Genomic DNA, 25,778 nt, shown 5'->3' with positions numbered 1-25,778 from the left:
CTGAAGAGCCATACGGTGCCAGGTTTTGCATAATTTCAAAGCCAAAATCAAGGCACTGACAAAGTACTTGAACAAATCCTTTTCAGTTTCACCAGTGTACAAGTCCAGAAATTGGCACACATGGAAGGTCAGATGCACATGTCCTCTGAGCAGCTATAGTGATCAGATACACCTTTTTCCTAACATAACAGAACAAAAAGTATACTGCAGTCCTCAAGTTGCCTTACTGATGTTCTCTGCCAAAAGCCTATCCTAATTTTTAAAAATAATCAACATTTAACCAAAAAGGCTTCATGTCTGCTCTAGTATTACATTACTCTTCTATGCTTTTTCAATGACATGACCAGCTCCTTTGAATTATTTCTTTATGCTAGCAGTTCTCCTAAACACCACACCACCCAGGAGACCACATATGTCAAATTACACAACCAACTGATTACTTCTGAACTCTGAGCATTTTAGTTCTAAGTAACTTAAATGTACTAATGAATCCTTAAAATAATTCTTTTTCCACCTCCAATTAAATATACAAGTGGAGTGAAAGCCCCATTAGCTTGATCAGAAAAGGCAGATGCTTAAAGCTTTTATATAAATCAACTTGAGGGAAACATCTGGAAAAGAGGATGTTTTCTATTTTTTTTTCTGAGGATGAAAAAATCGGGCAATTAATCTTCACAATACCCATGAAGCATAAAATATGTAAAAAGTATTAAAAGGTTCATATCAAGTCATATCGATAATTATTTCATTTTTTTCCCCACAAGAATTACAAGAAACATTACCTTAATAATAAACACAAGTTATTTAAAAAAACTTATTTCTATACATATTCCATCAATGTTACTCAATATTTATTTTACTCAGAGATAATACAGAAAATTAGTCTCTGAATCCTTAGCTGTTAAATAGGTTCTTTAAACAGACACAAAATCGTAAGAGTCAAAAGAATGTTTACTTAACCACATAATGTATTATGTGGTAAATCAGTGTAGTGAAAGACTTGTTAGGTAGACCAAAACACCCAAACCACAACATTTGAGAAATCAAGGCAGTTAAAATAAACAGACAAGTCTTGAAACTGTCATAGCCATAAATCATATCTGACACCAGACACTGCCTGCACATGACAGCACATGACTGGCTTCAGATACGACAGTAGAATTGGCTGAAATATAATTAGCTACTGCCAGTGGAAAAATTACAAGAACATGACTCAAAAGGATGGACTCAGTTCTAAACATCTCATTTGATATAAGACAAAGTGGCATACTGGGAAAAGAAGTTCACAGCCACACATGATCAGGCCCAAAAAAAAGAGAAGCAATAATTTTATTAGCAAGTAGGGATTCAAAAGACATTCATCCTCAGGATCCCAGGAGACAGCCTGAATAATTCCTGAAATTCTATACAAAAAGCCTTTCATCTTTATCTGGCTTGCTGGCTGCATATCTAGTTTTCCACAACCATAACAGAAGCAAAAGCTTCTCCACCCTGCCCTCTTCTCCAGTGCTCAGAGCTTTATTCTCACCATGATACTTATTCCACTCTGTCAACCTCAATGCAGAAACATTATGCAGTGGAATTCCCTTGGAAAGCATTCAAAGTTTAATTCAACAAAAATAAATGACATTAATTTACTGCACATGCAGTAATCTCACCTGTGGTATGTTTTGAAATAGTTAACGCTTTGTTTTCTGATAGATTCTTGCAGAACTTCAGACTTACTGCCACAAAATTCTTCACCAACTTGCATCAGCCTATAGCAATAAAACAAAGTTTAGAAATATTTATTGATTTATTAATACTGCTATTCCAACCTGAATTACAAGCCACAATTGTTACTATGAGATAGGTATATCTCCATAAAAGCAGGGCACCAACGTGAAGTTGCACTTACTCATTCCACAAAAGTCCGTGTCTCATTTCCCTCAAAATTCTATCATAATGTTCCATACACATAGAGACAGAGAGCCATAAACAAAATAAATGTCTTTTATGAGATCTCATTAAGCAGAGCAAGCTGTACAGCTCACAGTCTGAATCAGTAACTTTCTTACCAAAACAGAAGGACATAATGCTGTACAGATTAGCAGTACCACAGTATTCTGCTGCTCTTTACTGAGAGTCCCTGTAAGAGCTTTTAGAAACATTTAAATTGTCAGATCTGCACATCTGAAATCTTAAAACATGGATGACACTGAAATCATATCACACTTAAGAACCACTTGAACAGCAAAGCAATTTATGCTACCTCTCCAATTACATCCTCAAACTTCCACAGAAAGTGCTCTTTAGACTACCAGTACATATGAACAAAGTTGGTAAGAATGTAAATATCAGCCTTAATTAACTGTGCTGCCTTATCAGAGTTCAAGTTTATGCATGTGTTGTGGTCTTAAGACCACATCAGTATACCTGCTAGTAACATCAAGTACAAATATGAAGTCATCATATTTGAAGTTAGATAGATCTGTTCCCAGAAGATATGTTTTCACTTTCAGTTGAACATCCTACAAAACACAAACAAGTTTATGTACAATTAATACACTAAAGACAAAAAAAGTGAAGGCTCAGATGCCTGTTTCATTAGTACTTTTGGGGTTGTTTGCACTTTTCTTTTTGCAACTTTTGGAAAATGAAGAATTTTCTGCAACATGAATGGTTTCTCATTGACCTTCTAACATACCTGGAGCAACCAAGCAGTAACCCAAGTTGTGGAAATCATATTTCTGTGGTTTTGATATATTTAGCCCCAAACAAATAACTTTTAGGGGGAAAAAAACCAAACAAACAAACGAACAAAAAACAAACATACCTGCCATATCCGTGAAAGCCCATGTTCTAATTTCTTTTTCACATAGCTGCGATCAAAACTGTTCTCTTCGGTTCCTATCACATTGCTGCCATCTGAAACTGAAGGTGAAAGGTACTGCAGATCTTTCCAAAAGCCTTGAAATGTATCCTAGTTTTCTACCCATAATACAACTTCTGCCTTAGCCATTATCATTTTTCCAGAATTCCTCATGGCTTCATTTCACTTTCCTCAGAAAGAGTAGCAATTTTTCATGTCCAATTTTACTGTCTGCTGAAGAAGAGTCCAGAACCACAGAGATCCTACATCTGCCCTTCATCTGCCCTTCATCTGCCAGCACTTAAGAATTTTTTTGTCAACAACCTAAATGCTCTGTGTCAAGCCTTGCTCTAGACCTTGCAGTCTAGACGAGTACCATGAGCACCTTATTAACAAGCTCAGTAAGGAATGGGAGGCCAGATATAAGACTTTAATCAGCCTTTTTAGATGTCTGCAGAGCAGACCTCTGCAGCACTGTGCATTAAGGAGAAAGGAGAGTTGCTCACTGAGCAGGAATGGTTATAACAGGCATCAGACACTGACAATTCAATTAAACCAAAGTACAAAAGAGCACAGCAGAGTCTGACCGTGTTCTGACCACGTCATCTTCAGATCACCCAGTGCTCACTCTCAAGTGAGCAGAGTTACCTGCTGTAATAATTATTAATCCTAATTAGCACTTACCTCTCATACTCCCAGTCATAGGTCAAATGCTAAGTAGAGGAGCATGATATGCAACTTTCTTCTTCCCATCAATATGTTTTCTACTCTGAACTTTTTCAGAGTATGTTTCTCAGAAAAAGAACTATTTGCATTTCTCATCTATATTAAAAAAAAACCCTAAATATATATAATACCTATTACATGAATGCTTATGTAATATAAAAACATAATATAAACAGTAAAAATATGAAACCTTCAGTAACTGTAACACCATTTAAATTCAGCAAATATGGGGAATATGGTTACTGAGAAGGATGCTTGCCTTGCTTAATTTCTTTTAAGTGGAGCTATTTGGTGTGTCTGGACATGTTATTAAATGATGATCTTTACCAAACATTGAGGGAGCTTCAACTGCAAGCTAGGGATTATGATTGTGAACATATAAACACTGCCAAGAAGAATCTTTAAGCCAGTTAAGTTAAAATTAGTCTGCCCATGAGGCTAGACCTCAAGAATACAGAACCAGTACAATACAATATGCAGCAAGAAAGTAAAAGCTCTGGTGCTTTCAATTGAATTCTTCACCATTGAACTCTTCACCATTAAAAACCTAGTAAAATATATAACAGAATTAGGACTTATATTAGGGATAGATACTCATTACTTCCAAGGCTGCAAAGCTGTGTTCAGTTCTTTCCTGTTTGAAGTCACTGAGACTGCTTTTGCAGGTAGACTAAGAATTTACCCTCAAAATTTACTCAAAATCATAGAATCACAGAATGGTTTGGATTGGGAGGGACACAGAATCACAGAATGTCAGAGGTTGGAATGGACCTCTGGAGATCAAGTCCTTAAAGACCTTATAGATAATCTAGTTCCAACCCCTCTGCATGGGAAGAGACATCTCCCACCAGATCAGCTTCCTCAAAATCCTATCCAACCCGACCTTGAACACTTCCAAGGATGGGGCATCCACAACGCCCCTGGATAACCTGCTCCAGTGTCTCAGCACCCTTATAGTGAATATTCCATACAATCTTACCAACACATCATATCTACACTTGTCATACTACAGAGCTGTGTACTTTTTCTTACTGCTCTTTACATCACAAATCTGTACAGAAACGTAAAAAGAAATCACCAAAGGTCACAACAAGCAACTGAGTAACCTTTTTAATGTCAGAATAACAGCAAAAGACAAAAATCTCATAAGTGAAAACAATACTCAGACTTCCATACTGTACCTGTTACAGGGCACTGAAAGAAAACTTTTCTCAAGAAAGAAAAATCATAGAACAAATATTGGCCACTGTGTATGTAAATTACAATTTAGTAACTGTACCTAAATATGCTCCTCTTCTCCTGAAAGCAAGGATTATGACAAATGCATTTTCAAAAGCGATTTATCATGGAAGATTATACAAAAGATAAACAGAAAGAATAACCCTACTATAGAAACACTAAGTGGATTTATCCTTTCTCTGACTATGTGAGTTTAAAAAAATGAGCTGTCTTAGCCACAGCTCGCTGGGGAACACTGCTTGTGACTGGGTGCCAGATGGATTCAACTCCATACACCACAACTCTCTGGGCTCGGCCGTCCAGCCAGTTTGTAAGCCACCTGTCTAAGCCATGAGCCACCACCTTCTCTAGAACACTGTGGGAGAAATCTCTAACAGGCATTAATAATCACAAATACATGGCACATGATCTAGATGAAGTGCAACCTTTTTTCCATAATCCACACAGTACCTATTTTGGATAAGCTTCACTACTAAAATAAAAAGAGCTATTCATGGCCTCCAAGTCCAGCTTCTCACTTCTACAGCTGGGATGGTGCCTTAAGATCAAGAGTCCCTTGAGCCATCTAATGTACTTCGCAAGACATTAAGACTGCTCCCTCTGCTGCTTCAGCCTACAGGGTCTAATCAAGGGAACAATTTCAGCATCATCTCCTGAACTGCCTCTGTGGTTCCTTCTGACATAACCACCTTCTACAGGAATCTTACTGTTTTGCTTTAGTACATATCACAGCTATTAAATCAATAAACATGGAGCAAAACTTCCATGTACACGTTTAATAATTACTTCAGAATGAGCGATGACTTTTAGGAAAAACAAGACATTTGGTGCATATTTATAGTCCCTCTGAAACTAAAATTACACTTATGAAATTCCCTTGTGTGCTTTATCACTGCTGAGGTATTTGAAAAAGTGATTCAGTAGCTCAAATATGTTCTAGTTCTACATTACAGCTAAGCCCTACCATCTCCAGAAACTTAAAGTGAGTGACAGCAGATATAATGGTTTAGTAGTAAACATACCAAAATACTCTGGAACATGTTTAAGAAGCAATGCATTTAAAATTACTCGTGACTGAATATACACTCTATTTGGCTTAGTGGTTTCTTTTAACGGTTTTACACTGCAAATTATTTTATTTGTTCAGGATATCACAAGCAACCACAATAAGAGGAGCTACATTTAAAATTACATCTGGAGCTGAGTAAGTGGTCTACTGGGATATTGTTTTCATATAATAAACACTGATGATCCCTGATTTATTTCACACATGCAAAGATCAGAACAAAATTAAAACAAGAGAAGGAAATGTAATTATCTGAAGTTATTTTAAATTTAAAACTAAATATTACTGAGAATGGGCATTTCACTGGAAACTTCAGAATCTTTCTTCACATGGTGCATCTCAATTAAATCTTTCACCTGTGAATTTTAATTCAGATATACCTATAAAACCTTTTATCTGACACCCCCGTTTCACCAATTTCACATTTTTTAAGTTGGTTTTTTCTTTTAAGATTCCACACAATACAGGAAGGACACTTCAAAGAAAACACTTCCATTAATTTTTCAAATTTGAAGTAGGAAGACAATGTTGAATATCACAAATCTCATTCTTTTTAAGACTTAAAATCTGTACTAAATCTGCGTTTTGAAAGAAATGTCAGATTTCAAATACATTGTAGTTAAATCTTTTCTTTACTTCTATTTCCACTTTTTTCCCTTTCTTTTTATAATCTAACTAAACGATGTAAGTTTTACGCATCTCAAGCAAGAAGGAATAACTTTAGCAACAATTCTGCAGTCCTTGTCCTTTGACATAAGCCTCCTTTTCAGTAAAAAACAAGCAAACGTGATTCAAATAGTTAGGAGTTTTGAATAAATCTTAATACTCTAAATTTCATACTCCACCCTCTGCCAAAAACAAGTATCTTGAGTTAGTGGGAAAATAAAGTTTGTCTCCAGACATTTTATATTAATTTAGAATATGTCCAGCAAGATGCACTTAGGAGGACTTAGACAGAAAAAAGACAAAGATTTTGTGTTTCTGTCCTAAGAAACACAAACTGGAAGAACAACAAAAGAAAACCAAAATTATACTTTAAGACTAAATGTTTTTCTTTTCCTGTAAGAGTATCAAGGAAATTGTGACCATATCTTATGATGTATTCACTAGTATAGATGATGTACAACATTCAGAAAATTGCATTTCCTTAAAACCACAACATTTGTTCTCTGTTTTTTCAGTCACCTTCACTAGTACACAATCCAACTTAATATGTAATGAAAATTTCAACACTGAAAAAAACCATGAAATTTCACAGATCCTACATTAAAGTGAAAAATCCTCAGATTCTGTAATCATCTACCACAGCTTACTTCACACTTAAAAATAAGTACAATTTAAAATAAAACTGTTTATATCTGTGATAATGGCACATACACATTTGTTAAAAAATGAACCTTACACTGAAGGCTCCAAAAATCTAGTGAGTATTTTAGTCCTTACTGTAGACTATAAGCAATAATGCTGAAGGCACTGAGTTAAGACTACAAAGGTACTCATACACAAATTAACAATTTGAGCATAAGAAAAGTTATTTCCAAAAATCAGAAGTTTGCTTCCAGAACAGTTTCTTACCAGAAGACACAGCTGCTGCCTCATCTTGGTCATGATCCTCGTGCCACTGCATGGTTCGGTAGTAACTGAGCATGACTTCCCAGAGGGCTTTACAGAGATCAGCAAGGCATGGAATGTAGCTGTCTGATGTAATATGCTATGGAAAAAATAACATTGTGAAACTTAACAATTGCATTCATTTTTTGCAGAGGCAAAACAAAACATAGAAAAGCCTCCATATCCATACACTGAGATGCGTGATGTATATCAGTTTCCTTTACAAAAGTATTCTAGAGCTGATGAATGCATGATTTTTGTCAAATAATCAAATGCGCAAAGTTTTTTCCAGTTGGTCCACATATTAACCACCTCATATTTACGGAACAGCAAGGTAGATAGAGAAATAAAGCCATACAGTCTAATGGTCAGCACATCTCACCAACAAAGAGGGATGCAGCCACCCTGTGAAACGCAGACACTGCATCAGTTCAATGACATAGCTAGTTGTACACAGAAGCCATCCTGGTTGGTGCCTCATTGGACTAAATGTTGTATAAAGAAGACAATTAAAAACAAACAAGCAAACTTAGATAGCAGCTGTCCTGCCTCCCCGACACACTCTCCACTCCAGAGAGTCATTGTGATTTAAGATATTCATTAGGTGAAAGAGTATCAGTTGTATCAGAGATAGATATGCAGTAGAAATACCCAAGATGAGACTGTCAGGTAAAGGGATCAATTTGAGAAAAGGTCTTACTGAGTAAAAAACAGTAAAATATATTGCTTATCTGAGCAGCAATGGTAAGTCACCCTTGTCTCACTTGCTGTGAAGAAGCAGTCTCACAGCTTACAATCAAGGGCAAAGTCCAGCTGCACAAATGTGATTTCAATCACATTATTATTTAAAGATTCTCAGAAAAGTCCAGAAATCCGCACATCAAACCAATGCTGTTGTAGAAAACAGATACTTTCCCATTGCTATGCCAGTGCCCACAGCAAATATCTGCAAGGTTAGTTAGCTTTTACATGACAACTCAGAAATGTATATTCAAGATGATTTAAAAGCTTTGTGGCATTACAGCTACAACAAACCTTTTCAAAAATAGTAATGGCTTCTGCAACAGTGATGTCAACATAACCACCAATATAATTAGCCATGGATTCTATAGAGAGCAAACCCTTAACCAAAGCAATCAAGTCCCTCTGAATTGCACCTTCCTCACTGAGGTAACCGTGGCCTTGTAAACAGTGTCCTTCCTGAGCAATATTTTGCAACAAAACCTTGATAAGCTTGAATATTGCATTTGTTGGATGATAAAAAACTAGACTGGACAGATTCTTCGCAACTGTAGTTGCATCACTTATGGCCCTCCTATTTTTCAGCTTTCAGGTAACAAAAAATTATAAGTGTCTTTACTTTGGATTTAATCATGCTTCTTCCTTTCTCGGCTATAATAAAGCTCCTGGCACGTAACTCATTCAGCCCAAGCGGTATCCTCCCACAGTCTGCTTATGATTAAGGACTCAAAAGATTGTTCATTAGCATGAATAGATGTCACTAGCAAAAATATCTGGAGGCCTTATATTAATCATTATGTCTTTTAGGTTGCTTAGGTTTTGGGTTTTTTTAATTAATTATTATTATGGTTCTGTTCCCTATCAAACCAGAGCTGCCTGAAGGATACAAATAAGGCATCCTGGACACACCATTTCTAACACAACAAAAATGTCAAGTTCTTGGTGCATCAAAAAAGTAACAATTGAGATTATTATTTTTTTTCTAAAATGCCTTTTAACTGGAGAGTTGATATTCATTACTGACTGCATTACTGAAACACTTTAATCTCAGGTACTAAAGAACTTTGTTAATGATGGAACAAAATAAGGTAATAAGTTTATCATTTAATCAGTAAGTTGCCCCACCATTTCAACAGTTGTTTTAGTAATTTTCTCTGCCAACTCATGAGGCAATGTTACTGTTACTGTATTTCAGGGCTTTTAGTAGCTATAATATCTAAACTTTGGCTGTGCAGATCACTATCCTTGAAAACAAACTGGCTTCGAGGTAGCCAGGAAGGAAGGATCTGTTACTCAATACCAAGATAATTCCATTTAGACAAAGGAAATGAACAACTGAATTTCTTTCAACTCATGCTAGAATAAAGAAGATACAAGCTTGAAAATAAAGCAACCAAACTCCCCTGCTCCAGTAGGATTCAAAGGAGAAAGGATGAAAGAGATAGAGCATGGCAGTGTAGGTGAAAGGGACCTGGGGGTCATGGTAGACAGGAGGATGACCATGAGTCAGCAGTGTGCCCTTGTGGCCAAGAAGGCCAATGGCATCCTGGGGTGTATTAGAAAGGGTGTGGTTAGTAGGTCAAGAGAGGTTCTTCTCCCCCTCTATTCTGCATTGGTGAGGCCACATCTGGAATATTGTGTCCAGTTCTGGGCCCCTCAGTTCAAGAAGGACAGGGAAGTGCTTGAAAGAGTCCAGTGCAGAGCCACAAAGATGATTAAGGGAGTGAAACATCTCCCTTATGAGGAAAGGCTGAGGGAGCTGGGTCTCTTTAGTTTGGAGAAAAGGAGACTGAGGGGGGACCTCATCAATGTTTACAAATATGTAAAGGGTGAGTGTCAAGACGATGGAGTTAAGCTTTTTTCAGTGATGACCAGTGATAGGACAAGGAGTAATGGATACAAGTTGGAGCATAGGAGGTTTAAGATGAATATCAGGAAAAATTTTTTTACTGTAAGAGTGACAGAGCACTGGAACAGGCTGCCCAGAGAGGTTGTGGAGTCTCCTTCGCTGGAGACATTCAAAACCCGCCTGGACGCCTTCCTGTGTGATGTACTCTAGGTGACCCTGCTCTGGCAGGGGGGTTGGACTAGATGATCTTTCGAGGTCCCTTCCAACCCCCAGGATTCTATGATTCTATGATTCTATGATGGCATATCACAAGGAGAAGAAAAGCGCAACAAGAAAATAGCATCCCAGAGTGCTCAGGCACGTAATTTACATAAATGCCTAAGAATTACTGAAAACATTATTTAAAAACCAAAAACAACCCACATTATAAAACCCACTATCTTGAAAGAAGCAACTACAAAAAATTAAAACATATTAAAAACCCACCATTGTCCCTCACTACCCGTGTAAAATGGAAATGTGCTAAATTAGTTCAGTTAGAAAGATTTTTAGAAACACACAACAGAAGAACTGCCAAAAAAAAAGGAAGACCTTAATTTTGTATGACTTTCAATGTATAATTAGAGTAAGCACTCCGTAACTATTTATACATTAAGAATATGCTGGCTTAACGGCGTAGACAGATTGAAAAGGGTTCTCACTGGAACCAGACAGAGAAAGAAGGCTCATATTTTAGTCTTAAACAATTTATTCCCTTACAACTGAACACAAGAGTGAAAATCTGTTGATATTTTTTCTACAGGAAATTAGAAATGTAATTGCTGTGGTAGTCCAGCTTATTCAGCGATCTGATTCTCACAAATGTACTGCAACAGGTAACAAACAGCACTGGACAGCAGAGTTTGTAACAGAGATCAAAATTTCTAATCTGAAGCCTGTGCCTAAATACCTAATTGTCACCAAGAGAGTAATGAAAAATTTTAAAAAGCAATACTTTTCAAGGAAATTATAGCCCTAAAGGCTGGCAGACTGCCTGATTCCAGTCATTGTAGGCTCATATAACTAAAGAAGCATCTCGTGAGTGTTCTGAAGAAAGAAAACCAGATAGAAAAAATAACAAACAAAAAACCCCGCACTCTGAAGACTTAAAGCAGAAATACAAAACAACTGCAGACTGGAGAACAGAGATCAGGGTTTGCTGTCCTTCAACTAGATTAATTTCAGTGAAGCGCAAATACAACGTAGCTGGAACCTTTCCCATTCTGTTCATGAATACTTATGTCAATTATTCCCAATAAATTAATTTTTCATAATTCACTTTTGCTCACTTAAAGGCTTTTACATTATGTAAACCTTCTAAGTCAAAGTGGCACCTCTTGACAATTAAACGGTTTTCAATGCAGATGTGTTATTTATTAGTTGAAGCTACACAATCCCAAGAGATCTGAGACGCGAAAGAGCAAAAAGTGGATCAGAATATGAACTTTAATCTCCTTATGACTTTACTTTGATTTAATAAATTTCAACTGATGGGGTGGATCCTTGAGTTGATGAAGTATGAGAAGGGCTTAGTCTGTGACTGAAATAGATGAATCAAGAACACTCAAGACAGAAAAATAATTTCAAGGTTTTATTTAATTTTACAACCACCTAAAATATCTCACACTCTCTCTCCATACCACCAAAGTTTAAGAAGACTTTTCAGAGCACAACAGTAAGATCACCAGAGAAAGAACTAAGGGGTGAACTAAAAATACTACTTAAAATACAGTAATTAATTCTAATATAATTTTAAAACTAAACAAAATACACACATGGAAGAAAATGCATCTAAAATCTATACTTGAGGAAAATGCACAGTTAAGCCCAGTCCATGACCTGCATATCATCAGGTTTGCATCTCAGTATTACAGCTTATCATGACACCAAAAGTGCAACAAATCTGATACAAAGTTAGGAGTAATGCAAAGATTCCAATTAAGTTAGTATCTTCACAAGAATCCTTACTGAAATGCATTATTACAGAAACTGTGAACACTGCTGAAATGCACTGAAATAAAGTTAAATGCTAGTACTAATTCCAGTAATTAACATATGACACTGAAGACATGGGAGTTTTGAAGTCTCCATCTCCTGCTTGTACCCTATGATTTACTTCTTTGCATTTATTTAGATGGCATGTACACCAACTACAAAGTGCTAAGATTTAGTGCAATCAAAATCAGGATTAAGTTGTGAATAACCAATGTCCCAATTAGCCTAGAAGTTGCATTAAGAAACTATAGTAGCTGCAGGGTTATTTTAATAACCGAGTCCCTGTTTACATAAGGTACACTTAAAATAGTGGACAAATTCAGGTTAAAAAATATACATATATGTAAGAATTACGTACTGTGCAGAGGTCTTTGTACTGTAACTTCTGAAACTTGGTGTCTGTGTTTCCTGCACACAGCTCCACATACCCCAGGACTACTTGAAACACAGTGTTGTGAATGGCTTGAGTGAAGTGCATATGTAACTGGTCCATTGCTGTCTGAAAGAAAAGGAGGATCATAAAATAAAGTAGTAAAGTTCAATTTGTCACATGCCATAGTCTTTTAATAAGTCTTCAGCACTGAACACAGTATATTGTAAGCATGGCCTCCAATCTCTTTTTCAAAAACACCTAATACAGCACTTAGAAATATTACAATATGATAACATAAAAGATTTCAAGTAATACCAGTAAAATTAGTTTCCCCTGCTATCCTCCCTCTATAACTTAAGATTTTTTTTTACATTATCACTAGTAAATATTAATTTTCTATGTATATTTTATTATAAAAATTTACTCATTCATTTAGCTTCCCAATCATTGATGAATGTGTCAAAAAGAAATTAGTTGAGATCAGTGTTACCCTCCCTATTGGAAACACTTCCAAAATATTTCCTTTGCAATTAATAAAACTAAAACCACAATTACAAAGTCTTCAATCCTTGCCAAACTGAGTTATTCCTTGAATAATATAAAGTAGGATTAAGTGTTACAGAAAGTTACACACATCACTTCAATACATTTCTTACAAAAACCCTCTTTGCAATGAAAACCAAAGACCACATGAAAAAAAAAACACCTTACTTTTTCAAAGGAAAAAATATATCAGTACGTGTACTAAGCCCTGATGACTATATTACATACAAGTTTAGCCATAATTGTGCCAGAGTTTTAGGTCATGCTATTCACCTGATCCTTTGTTAATAAACTGTACATTATCATTAGTTTGTTTCAGACACAGAATTTTCTCACTGTTTCAAGATACGCTAGCAGTCAGTATATATGATAGATAAGAACTGATTAAAAAAAAAATCATATGCCAGAATGAATTTTCAGATCCTGCAGATTTGAGGATGGTCAGTTTTGCTACTTGCTTTTTGACATTCTTAGCTACTGACAAGAGCTGAGAATTGGGTTATCTCCAAGAAAAATGAACAAGCAATTCTGCTTTAATCCTACAGTAAATAACCAATCCTCAGCAGCTAGTCCCAACTTGAATTAGTCAAAGAAAACAGGATGACAAATGAAAACACAAAAAGTACTGACGACACTGAAGGTTGTTGTAATTTTGTTTAGTAAGGACAGGTGAAAATGTGAGATATTTCAATAATGATGCAACTAAAATCTTTTCAGGACAAGTTCAAAATACATACCTTAACAGTAATAAAAAGAATGTCAAAACCAAATCACGCTGTCACAGCAAAAGCATGCAGTAACAAATAACACTTGTTTTATTCAGGAACTTCATTTCTCTCCAACAAAATGCCTGTCTTTCTCAACATATTCTCTAGGCTTCAGAGCAGTGAATACATTTTACCCAAGTTTTTCAGTAAATAAAGAAATTTCATACAATGCACTAATAAAGGAAAAGTCTGATGAATCTTCTCCCCTGATTTTAAGTTGTAGTCTTGAGGCACACTACAATAATTCTGCACATTTGCAAAGTATGGGAAGAGATATTAGTTTCTGTCCTACTGCAGAGCTACACTGTTATTGCAGTCAAACCAAGGAAAAACAACTCTACTTTGCTAGAAAGGTTCTAACTGGAAAGAAACAAAAACCTAACAAGAATTAAAAATCAAACCCTAAAAGGGCATTCTAATGGCAGCCATGCTTCTGTATACTGGGAAACAACATAAAAAAACCAAACCAAGCATAATTAAGAACAAAGGGGGTTCTTATCCTGTCTTCATTAGGGGACAGGCCTGTTGATGTGATCTTCAACAACTAAAGCTTTCTGGTCTAAGCAAAACATCCTTGATGCACTTGGCACCACTGCATTTAGCCTCTCTATGTTATGAACACCGACCACTGGCACCAAAAGCCTCCAGTCATTTGCCTCTCCTCTCCTCCCTTTACATCACAGGAGGTTGATACTAGCTCCCGTGCTTCACATCTGCTTTAGAAGGAAGTATGTTCACCAACTTCCAAAAGAAAACATCCTAAGCCTGAAGACAACGCACCAACAGAAGAGTACTACATCTTATCAGAGAGCTTAGATCTATACTTATTTACATATAAAAGGCTCTAGGCACACAGAGATGTAACTTTTAGGACAATGTCCACAGTAAAGGTTTGACATGTCTTGTGTCATGTGTCATGCTAAACAAAAAAACCTCTTCGCATCTTCATCATTCCTGTTGCATTCAAATACAATATAAAACAGGAACGCACACATATAAGGTACAGTAACAGGGGACCTATGAAAAATAGTACTCACATGCCCAAATACAATTAATAATGCAAATAGCAGTATATATAGAGAGCTGAAATACAGATGTGTTAGTTATACCACATCCAAAAATCTACATATTACAATAATGCAGTTATTCTTTAGCAATTACTGTTAAATTATCTGAGCATCATAAAAGTCTTTGTATACTCAGCAAGACTCATCAGTGTCAGCAAACTAAATTTCCATCACAGTTCTCAGAGCTTCATGCTGTTACACCTCTGTTCTTAGTGACTTTCTCAAAAGATAAGTACTAACCTGTGTTTTTCCAAGCAGCCTGTAAGCCTGCTGAACCTTTGTATAATGACTGATATCAAAATTCTTGCATATTTTGGAGAGTGCTACATCCAGTTGTTCCTATATAAATGAAGGGGAAAAAATGTGTTCAATACTTAATAAAAACAGGCCAAGTAATACATTATTTAAACAACAGCAAGTGAGGAAAAGCAATCTAATACTTATGCTTGTACAAGGCTGTACATTACTGGACTATTTTGAGGTGCTCAAATGTTACTTCGTGCAGCCAGTAGTACCTCCATCTGAAATTCCTGTCAACCAAACAGTTCCACCATTTCCAAGAACAAGCACGGTAAAAAGTACACTAATTCACTGAAGTAAAATTCCAAGTGATGCTTACTTTGAGAAGGTCTAGCACCACAATATGGGAGAGCTGGGATTTCGAACTTGGTCTACTCCCACTCCTAAGAAAAACCCAGATCTGGGGAAAAAAATGAAAATGCTCCACGGGTGTCCGAGCTCAAGCAATTCAGCTCTAGACTTTTTAACCCTCTGACAACTGCCATCTATAAAATAGAATTAACACTGTCTCACTTAAAAGTTCATTGTGAGGTAATTTATGGAGTGTTATACCAGCACAATGATCAGTACCATAGGAGAAGATTACACACACAAAATTACTAGTTCTGCCAGGAGAGCTGTGTCTGAGCATACTGAACAGCTTTGCAATAAATGAAGTTAATCTATTATGTGCACTGAATGAAAAAAAACACTAAAATAGGATCATATACTTAATGACTAACTAATAAGGTTTCTGAGAAATAGACCATGTAGTTTAATAACATAATTCTCACTTAGATGCTGTAATACATTCTGACACACACAACCTAACTCAGTTATTATTTTCAACCAACAATGCAAGAAAACAGGAATCAATAACAGATTTTAACACTAGCTAGCAGATACTTTCCCTCCTTGCTAGTTACTAAATCTATTGCAATTCTTATTATTTAAGGATCTTGCAATGTAGCCTTGCTCTTGCAAACAGAAACTGCAAATGCATCTTTAGTTCCTTCGTACTTTTACTTATTTCACTAGAAAATTTTCATTAATTACTTCATTAGCCACAAAATATTTATGGATTTCAATCCTAGAAATTTGGTGGGGAGGTTTTGGTTGCTCTTGGGTTTGGTGGTGTGTGTTTCATTTTGTCTTCAAAAAAAAAAAGAGTAGAATACAATCAAATAGTGCATTTTTTCCTGAGCAAAATGGTAAAAGAACAACTAATCTAAAGATTCAGAACTTCTTTAAAGGGTTACTCAGCAATTTAAATTTCAGCCATATAGTGATTTTGTATTTTTTTTCCTTCTCTTATTTAATGCAGGACAGCTGTACAGAGAAGCAGAGATATCAAACTGCCTTTGAACCCGAGCTCTTAAAACTCAGAGCACATTCATCATTTCAGCTACAGTTTTCAATTATTCCTTTCACTACAGCCACCTTACATTTTATTTCTAACATAGTATAAAAGGTCACTGTGAAAACCTAAATGACAAGAAGAAAAACAACAAAAATATAAAAAATAAAAAATAGAATGGACATAAGCAGAGGCATTCAACTATTGATAAGACTCATTATTAAAATATTAATTAGCAGAATATGATTTTGTATGATCTAGACCATGTATTTCATAGGAACACCCTACAAACCCCAGGCTGACTTACATTCTCCCACACATATGGACATAATTCTAGTACAAAAAAAGATACTTTCACAGGATGGAAATTAGATGCTCCCATAAATTCACAAATAATAAACAAAAATCTTCAATATGATTATTTGTCTTACTGCAAATTTCTATCACCAACCAACATGACATATTTTACCAGATTTTAGTACTAGCAGAATTTGCATTGCAAAGCTGTCACTGGAAGGAAGATGCATGTCTCCTTTTAGGCACCTTCAGTGTTTGCTCACAAGGAATAAATAGCACGTAAATGAAAGCAACAGGAATGGAAGGTGAGTGATATTACAAAAAAAAAAAAAAACAAACAAAAAACAACAACAACAAAAAAAACACGCTACCACAAACAGATGAGTTTAATGGCTGGCCTATATGACAGTGGGAAGAAAACAGTCATTTCATTAGTCTTTTGAAACAGCCATGCTTGGAATAGATCATGTATCAGTAAAAGAGCAAAAGAACAAAGAAAAGCTTTGCAAGAAAGCAAACGTACAAAGGCATAAACGAAGGAAATTTATTAAAGTTCTAATTGTACAGGGAATTTAATAAGATATGATAATACATGCACCAATCTGGCTTTCTAAAGAGCACATGACCAGAGGCATACAGAGCTTCTGGGAGAGCTAATTCAGTTTCCTGCTATGCTCTACAAGTGTATGCATTATATGCACTACATATGTATTATACATATCTACATTACTAGACTTCTTAGAAAAAGCTTGCCAACTTCCAGCTGAAAATTACATAGTAATGGAGTTAAAAGAACTCCTATTGCTAATTGATTTTTTTTTTGCCATCACCTTCCACCAACACACTATTTTATACTCATTTGCTTTCGCAATACTATCTACCAACTTAAAACTATTCATCTGTCTTAGTGGCATCTTTCCCAGCTATTCAAGTCTTACTTCAAATGGCAGAGCACTGGTCCTATCCAGCAGTTACCAGTTTGCTCACCTCTGAAATTTCCAGTGAAATTGTCATAGTAGCTTATATGAACCCATCGGCATGCTGCTAGTTTACTTTTCACTGCTATGAAGGAGTAGTCTAAAGGATTCCCAGCAGCTCATGGACTGAAAACCACCCTGCATCTTCACCACCCAGGGAGCACACCTTTGCACCAGTACTTCAAATGTTATGTGCCTATTTTATCTGACTGCTTTACCACTTAAAGTGGGCACATAAGTTTTATCGCATGTTACAGAGTGTTCAAGTTGACTGCAGCACAAAAAGCTACATGAATAGCAACGACTATAGCATTCCAAAGATGGTATTTGAAAGAAATGTGCGTGTTCTGTAATTGCTAATAACATTGCATTAGAAAGCTCTAGTATCTAAAGCTTAAATACTGACTTACAGCAAATATCAATATATTCGATCTTACCTCTATTTGCTCCAAGGTGTCTTGCAGTTTTGAATTCAACTCACTATTAATGAAAAAAAAAAAAGTTTAAATCAAACTACTTATCATAATAACATTCCACTCCAAGTTCCTTGTTTCCAAAAAATACACTTGCTTGCTACCACACCACAACAGTAATTTATCATGAATCATTAACTTGCTGTTACTGTGTCAGACTGGCATCACCACACTACTCTTACTACTGAAAGGCACTTGCTGCAGGCATTTGCAGTACTCCTAATAATTCAAGTTAAAATGTCTGTTGCTGCAGGGCATTAAACTAGGTTTACAATGCAACAGCCCAGACAAGCCCCCAGCCTGCTAGGATGTAGCCAATCATTCAAAGGCATTCCCAACTGCCAAGAAACTAATGCTCTAAATGTTCTGATTTGGCGCACTGGTCTAAAGCAGAACATAACCAGAAAGGTAAGGACTATCAGGTCCTTGCAAACCATGGTATAGTAACTTTTACTTGTTGCTCAGGAACCCCTAACAGAAACACTACAGGAAAAAAATAATTTAAATTTACACAACTCTTCAGAAATTTTTTTTCATTTCTCTGAGCTATATTAGGCAATTACAAAAATAGCTACCATAAGAGAAATTAGGACAAAGAAAGGCACAACTGCTCCTTTTCAACAATCAGCTTTAAAAATTTCAGAACACCAGCCAGAAAATATGACAACTATGTTCAGCTTGGAAGGGCTGAAGAAACTAAGAAAAAGGCAGGATATTCTCTTCAGCATAGAAAGCACAGAGTTTTCATGGGATAGTCACCATACCTGATTTTAGACAACTTAGTTCTATACTCTGAATCTTCTAAGGGAACTATGTTAACTATTAAAAGATAGATTCTTGCTTCTCTACCTTATTCTCTCAGCTTAAATGATAGGCCCATAATCCCATCATGCTAACATTTATGAGCATTTCCTGTAACTCAGTTATTTTAGGTAACAAGACATTAGAACCTGCGTACAAAACTTGCTCTGTGCACTGCATCACTCCTTTTCTCACCTTTAGAACCCGGTACAGAAGTAACATTTTGACCCAAATGCAATAGCTAGAGTTATCCTATTACTTGATACTATGTTTTCCTACAGGTTTTTCAAGGGAGTCTAATCACATCAGAACTTATCAACAAGTGGAAGGCAAAAGACATTCATTTATATTTTTAAACAAAAATTAATCACATAATGCAAGTCTTCCCTAGGAAGAAGAGAATGGAGAACAAAAATAATAGCATGTTATTTCAAACAAGGATGAGCAGCCACTCTTAAAATCAAAGAAGTCAGCAGGGAAGCTGAAGAGTTCATCTCTTCAGATTATGTATACCCCAAATTAAATCAATTACATGCTTCAGAGAAAGGTTTAAATCCCTTTCTGTTTCAGAGCTACATCTAATTCATACCACCATCTAGCAAGAAAAATGTGAAGAATGGTTCTTGTCACGTGGACAGCATCAAAGGGATTCTGTGAAAATTTCATAGTACAATACAGAGGTGATGCCTCATATAAGCATGTTAAAAATGCTAGCATGTCTTTTTTCTTGACTAGCTGTTTTTCACTGCAGTCTTAAATAGAAATGCAAAATATCCATTTCGTTCCTTTAGCCCAACCCCCTGCTAGTGAGACATTATTCCACACAATACCTATTCTCTCAGACTTCTGCAAGTAAAACAGTGCAGAGAGACTGAAATCTATGTGCTGAGTCCAGGATTTACAGCTTAAGTGCCCTTCTGCTCTCACAATGCAAACAAGAACAAGCTCAAAAAAAATCTCTCAGAGTAAAGAAGCACTGCTGATTTTTTTCTGCTATACTTTCAATAAACTGCCTTCTTGGATGCATGGATATCCTCTTGAGTGCAACAACAAATTAAATCCTCATAGCTATTTGTCAGGTAACTTGTCAGCATGCTATCACATTTAAAACAGTATTACTTTTGCAGTTAAATATTCCAAATGGCAAAGTTGTGAACTGTTGAAGTTCCAAATTTTGCTATACTGGACATAGTACAGCTATGAAGCTCCAATAAAAGCTTGAAGTGATTCAACATTAAACAGACACCTTCCTATCATTTGCACAAAACAGAATTTAAAACAAAGAAACTGTGATTTAACCTAAATCTCAAAAGAGCAAGGTTTTACAGATGTGCACCGCAAGACCCTTAAGAAATCAAGCTGCCTTCTCAAGCTGAATAAATGCTGCTAATTTCTCTAAAAGAAAGGAGATAGCAGCATAAATCAGAGCATCTGAAAGCGCAGTAAGTACCAAGGACAGCTTACTGAACAGTACAGATGAGACACAGATATGGAAGACTGCAAGACCCATCTCTCTGCAGAAGGTAGTCAAGCAGAGCAAAAGTTGTTCAGGAGTAATCTTGCTTATCAACAACTACATTGTCAAGGACTGAGAGAAATTACCATAATTTTTCCTCATTCAAATAAATAAAGAATAGTTTTTATCACTACTACATAAGGAAGGGATTCAAACTGTTTATATAGGCAAATATTGCCTGTATTCCACACAAGTCTTATGGAATTAAAAAGAAATCTGACTTCAGAATGGAAAGGCGTTTATTTCCAGATACAATTTCTAACTTCATCTACTTTTTGATGCATCTTCAGATCCTGAAACAACTATACATCAACAGCAGATCCTGAACTGAAATCGAGGATTATGGCTAATCACTATGAAGTTGCAAGGAAGAGAACAGAGCACATGTTTTCACAAATTTTGGCCCTTCTAAGTCAGAGATCATGCGACAGGACATCAAACAATGGCAGAATTTTAGCCACTAATTTAAAATTCTAATTAAAATTAACACAAAAATAAAATCTAATTATCTTCTTCATGCATTAAACATGAAAATTCACTTCATTTTACTCCTTTATTGTCATACCTATTATGACTTTGAACTTAATGTTTACCCAATTCTTTTTTTTGTCTTTCTAAAAGCAACAGAAACATCAAGTCTTCCTAAGCTAGGAACTGCAGATATTCAGATTAGTTCTGGTTCTGAAAGCAGTTTCTCCATGACAGCATGAAGCTCTGCACTTGCTAATTTCATTGACAAGAATCAGGGTGAGTTATCTACACAAGCCATCTTGCTGAAGGTAAATTAATTTCTGGGGAAAAAAACTGCTTATTGAAAAATTAGCTCAGGTATCTCTAGGCTGCAGGTTGTAGCACAGTTACAATTCAAGTCTTACTTGAAACCTGCCAACATACTACAACAGTTACAAAACAATGACACAGTCCAAATATAGATTAGATAGTGTTATGATTGCGAAAACTGGTTAGTAGTGGTATAAGAAGGGCTGAAACTACTGAGGATACTTTTGCTTTTGTAAGTGCCTCATTTTTACTTTTCTAAGCAGAAAATTAAATTTGAACCAAAGCCACTTTAGAGAATGAGAATTAATGATCGTTTCATACCATTTACAAATAAAATATTACAGAATCTGAAATCTTCACAGTATCACCTTACCTGATACAACTGTAGTGTTTGAAAGTGCTGGCAGCTTTCTGGCATTCCAAGCACAGCTGAATAGCCCCTGGATAGTCCTCTTCCTTAGGATAAAATACAATGGAAAGATAATTTGGCTTTTGAATCAAACACTACAACACTCACTTTTGCTTACAAGCTTATGTATAAATATTCAGAACAAAATATTTTGCCTCTCAGGTCTATATAGCAGTTAAAGGAAATGCATGAGGGTCTATTGCAGAAGTTAACGCACAAGCAGGTTAGAACTGGAAACAGCATCTTAGCAACATCTGAAAACACTATGTATTACATTACCTTATAGAAATTACTCTCTGTTTTGTTTCCTTGCAAAGGAAGTTTTTATTACAAAACAACTAACATCTTCCCAGTTAACTTTCAAACCTTGGTTAATACTGTCTGATTTATTCATAAGCAAGAAAAGACGTTGAGTTCAGGCACCTGCAGGCTGTTGCCACAGTTTACAAAACATTAAAAAAAAAAGGGAGACACTCCAACGTTATTCCCAAATAAACATCAGTTAATTTAACATGTTCTATAGCTAATTAGAAATAATTTAAAGACAAACGGCTCACACAAAGCCCCAGGACATAAAGAACATACTTTGGGGGGGGGTGGGGAACCCAAAAGGAAATATTGTCCTAATTTATAAGAAGAATAACCAGTAAGTAGACAAATCAATCAGGAAGTACACAAAGAAGCCAGGACAAAACCAAAACAAAAACATACACACAAAAATGTAAAACCCCAAGATCTTGCCAACAGAACATGGACAGTGTCTTAGGTATAACTACTATTGTACTACTGTATTAGATGTGAGACTAGAAAGGCTCTTGAGAGGAATAAAAACCCTCTTTAAAAGCTAAAAGCATCCTTTTTTTTGTCCTAGTTACATTAGTTATATGACACAATTCAGAGAGCTCAAATGCAAAGCTGTTACTGGAACATCCCAGTCATTGATTGAAGAGTAAAAACGTAAGGACAATTTATATTAGGCTATTATCATAAAGGAGCTTCTGAAATGAAATTTATTTTAACAGTAGCATTCTAATGCAGATCAAGATTAGGTAAAAACACAAAAGAAACCCCACATATTATCCATTAGATGAAAACAGGACATTGGTCTAAAATGAGTGCTGCATTTAGAGCTCTTTGCATCTTTCTCCATTGGAAGCCTGGTACTTGCTCCATTAAGTCTGACAGAACTCAAATCAGAAAGCCTTACCAATATAGCTTTGTGTCTGTTCTTTTTTTAATTGGGAACCCTTATCTAAATGTTCCTCTATGAATGGCTACTAATAGCTCTCATGCATATTCCAAGCTACTAACTTCTTCTTGGCCAATATCTGAGATACTTTATTGGGAATTGACACTGAGCACAGCTCTAAAACTGCACTTAGTCAGAGAGGGCACCTTTAAAAATCCCTAGCAAATTATGATAATCAGACATTAGGATCTGTGTGTGAATGCAACACCCAGATCTCTGTCTCTACACAACTCCCCCCACCAGTAAATGGTGAAGAGCTGATTTTCTGTGCAACAAAACACAGCACAGAAAATAAAAGCAAATCACTGTACAGGGCTTACTAAGCAGAAGGTCATATTTATGCAGCCTGTAAATTACTACATTCTTGCTCGGTGAAGAGTAAGAAAATGTGCCGAGACATGGTGTATTACCCAAGATGGAATTAAAACTCAAAGAATCTAAAGAGTTATAATTATTAAGACTCAAATTTCCAATTTTAATAATTAGGGATTATCATTATGGCATCCCATTTGGTATTAGTTGTAAATACATGGCAAATCAGCAAGTCAAGATTGTTACACTACTATTAAAATACAGTTGCCAATAAAACCCTGAAGCTGTCTTTCATATAATTAATCACAGTAAGACAAGATCTTATTTTTGCTCTGTGCAGAACCTACTGCATTTTCATGTAGTATACATACTGTATGCATAGAACTTTCAGTGTCATGGCCTGCATGTAGCAATTTTTTCTAAAACTGGCTAATAAAAAGGCAATCCAACAAATAAGGACAGAGGCTACTACACTTACAAATAAAATACTAAGTAGGGAGCCCGTATCTACATTTGTACCATAATATATCAGTAGAAGTACATTATCCAGGCACACTGTATCAATAATCAACTAAATCTCATCTTCTTTTTTCTTCCAAATATCAAGTGAAGGCCAGGAAAAAAAAACTGTAAGTTGAGGGTAGGGAGGGGAGTAGCACTTCACAGCACTCTTACTGAGCTAAATCAAGCTTCAGTGTACATTTCTAAAGGCAGAATTGGGTCTTTGACAGAAAATACTCCCCCCTCTGGCACAGGAGCTATCTAATTTGATATGAAGTATTTCTCACGATGTTAAAAAAAACAATCAAAATGTAATTTATACACACAGACACATAAGGCCTGTTTGCAAGAGGAAGGAAAGAGGACAAAATGATTGACAGAAGTGGATTTACAATCGCTTCAAATTTTAAGTCTGGCAGAGACTTACCTCCAACATCTCACTCAAGCGCACATCAGTTCTTTGCTAAAAACAAAACAAAAACCAGTGATAACTACACAGAAATGAAGAAAACTATTATGCCATTGAACAAAATCAACAGTACCTACCAGTGTTTTTATTGTTCTCAGAGACTTTAGCAGTCCAATAAGCAACTGTCGTTTCCTCTGATTTGCAAGAAGCCCCAAACTAGTTTGTGTGAAGCCTTCCTTTGCTACATTCAGATGTCTGCAAAAGTTAAAAATTCACATAATCCTGACAACATATAAAGTAAAATTTATTTTGAATAAATTCTAACAAGTCCATCAGAATATGTGCTAGAAAACAAGATAGTCAGCATTCTTAGAGAAACCCAGAAGTCGAGATTATACCAAAAGACTACTAGAATGGTATGTTTTCCCTTCTGCAGAACTTGTATGTGGATCAATGGTGTCGCTCGAAAGATTCTTCTTTTAAAGACAACTCGCAATTGGAAAAGTAAGGGCTGCAAGAGAGAAAGCAGCTAGTATTCATTGCAGTATATTTAACTACTATTGCCAACTCTATTCAGCACAGACATAGCATCACCAAGGCAATTTCCTGGGTTTACAGATTTCTTCTTACATACTTTTTCCCCTTTTCAATCTCTGCCATTATTTAAGCAAGATACCTTCTTCCATTTGTGCAGATAACAGCTGCTAGCTGAAGGCCAGTCTGCAATGATGTAACACGTTCAAGTTCCTACAGAGGGACAACAGGTTAAATAAAATACAAAGTCCTGCTACACACCAGCAAAGACTAGTGATTAGTAGGTTTCTCTTGAGATGTTTTAATGACTTTGTAGAGTTACTACACATATTTGTTTCATCATTTTATATATGCTAAACATTGAACGTAGTATTAATATATAGTATATTTTAAAATGCAATTCTCTTTTGAAGAAAGATAATGGAAATCGATTTTCATTGCAGTGGGACCCTCTACATTTATATACTGTACATGCAGCCTAAGAATCTCTATGCCATTAATGTACCACAGCAGAATAATCAAAGCTTCAGGGATAGAAGCATAAGGATTAATTTACATTAATACACCAGAGAGCAGCAAAACAAAACAAAAATAATGTTTCACAAAGCATTTTCTAGTTTAGAAGCACTGGTGTTCTACAGATTTAACAGACATCACTTCATAATGAACATTAATTGTATCCTGTCGAACTTCAGCTGAAAACTCTTCAGCACAGGTGAGCTGAATTTAGCTTAACTGTGACTTCCTGAAGTGCCTACCATAGTCTCAAATCCTTAAAGAAAAAAAAAAAAAAAAAAGTACCTATTATGATTTCTTTTGCTAGGAACAGCACTGCAGAAAAGTGAATGCTTTCCACAAACCAAAAAAAAAAAAATTCACACTTGTTTTTTTCAATACTGCTCATTTTAAAACATATCAAGTGCTTCCATGAGGAGAAGGGAGACTCACTTTGAAAACTACTCTAATTCTAAAGACACAAAAAGCAGTAACAAGTTTAAAGTTTAGTTCAGTTTAAGA

General features: G+C 35.8%; 1 protein-coding gene across 3 annotated transcripts in view; it reads right to left on the bottom strand.

Moving 5' to 3' along the window:
- The window catches only part of VPS50 (VPS50 subunit of EARP/GARPII complex), a 78,504-nt gene that overhangs the window by 37,946 nt on the left and 14,780 nt on the right, over positions 1-25,778 (bottom strand). For all 3 annotated transcript variants that reach the window (XM_051610929.1, XM_051610930.1, XM_051610931.1), the window contains exons 6-16: positions 24,904-24,974; positions 24,365-24,482; positions 24,246-24,281; positions 21,721-21,803; positions 18,215-18,257; positions 15,108-15,206; positions 12,476-12,616; positions 7,458-7,593; positions 2,816-2,913; positions 2,416-2,510; positions 1,659-1,757 (exon numbers count right to left, since the gene is read on the bottom strand). In XM_051610929.1, the coding sequence (XP_051466889.1) occupies positions 1,659-1,757; positions 2,416-2,510; positions 2,816-2,913; positions 7,458-7,593; positions 12,476-12,616; positions 15,108-15,206; positions 18,215-18,257; positions 21,721-21,803; positions 24,246-24,281; positions 24,365-24,482; positions 24,904-24,974 (1,019 nt within the window). The remainder of the gene's footprint in view (positions 1-1,658; positions 1,758-2,415; positions 2,511-2,815; positions 2,914-7,457; positions 7,594-12,475; positions 12,617-15,107; positions 15,207-18,214; positions 18,258-21,720; positions 21,804-24,245; positions 24,282-24,364; positions 24,483-24,903; positions 24,975-25,778) is intronic.

This window comes from Apus apus, chromosome 2 (assembly GCF_020740795.1).
Source record: "Apus apus isolate bApuApu2 chromosome 2, bApuApu2.pri.cur, whole genome shotgun sequence".
In the NCBI taxonomy this organism is placed as follows: domain Eukaryota; kingdom Metazoa; phylum Chordata; class Aves; order Apodiformes; family Apodidae; genus Apus; species Apus apus.
Note: the sequence above shows the minus strand (reverse complement) of the source record. Positions and strands in the feature narration are given on the sequence as shown.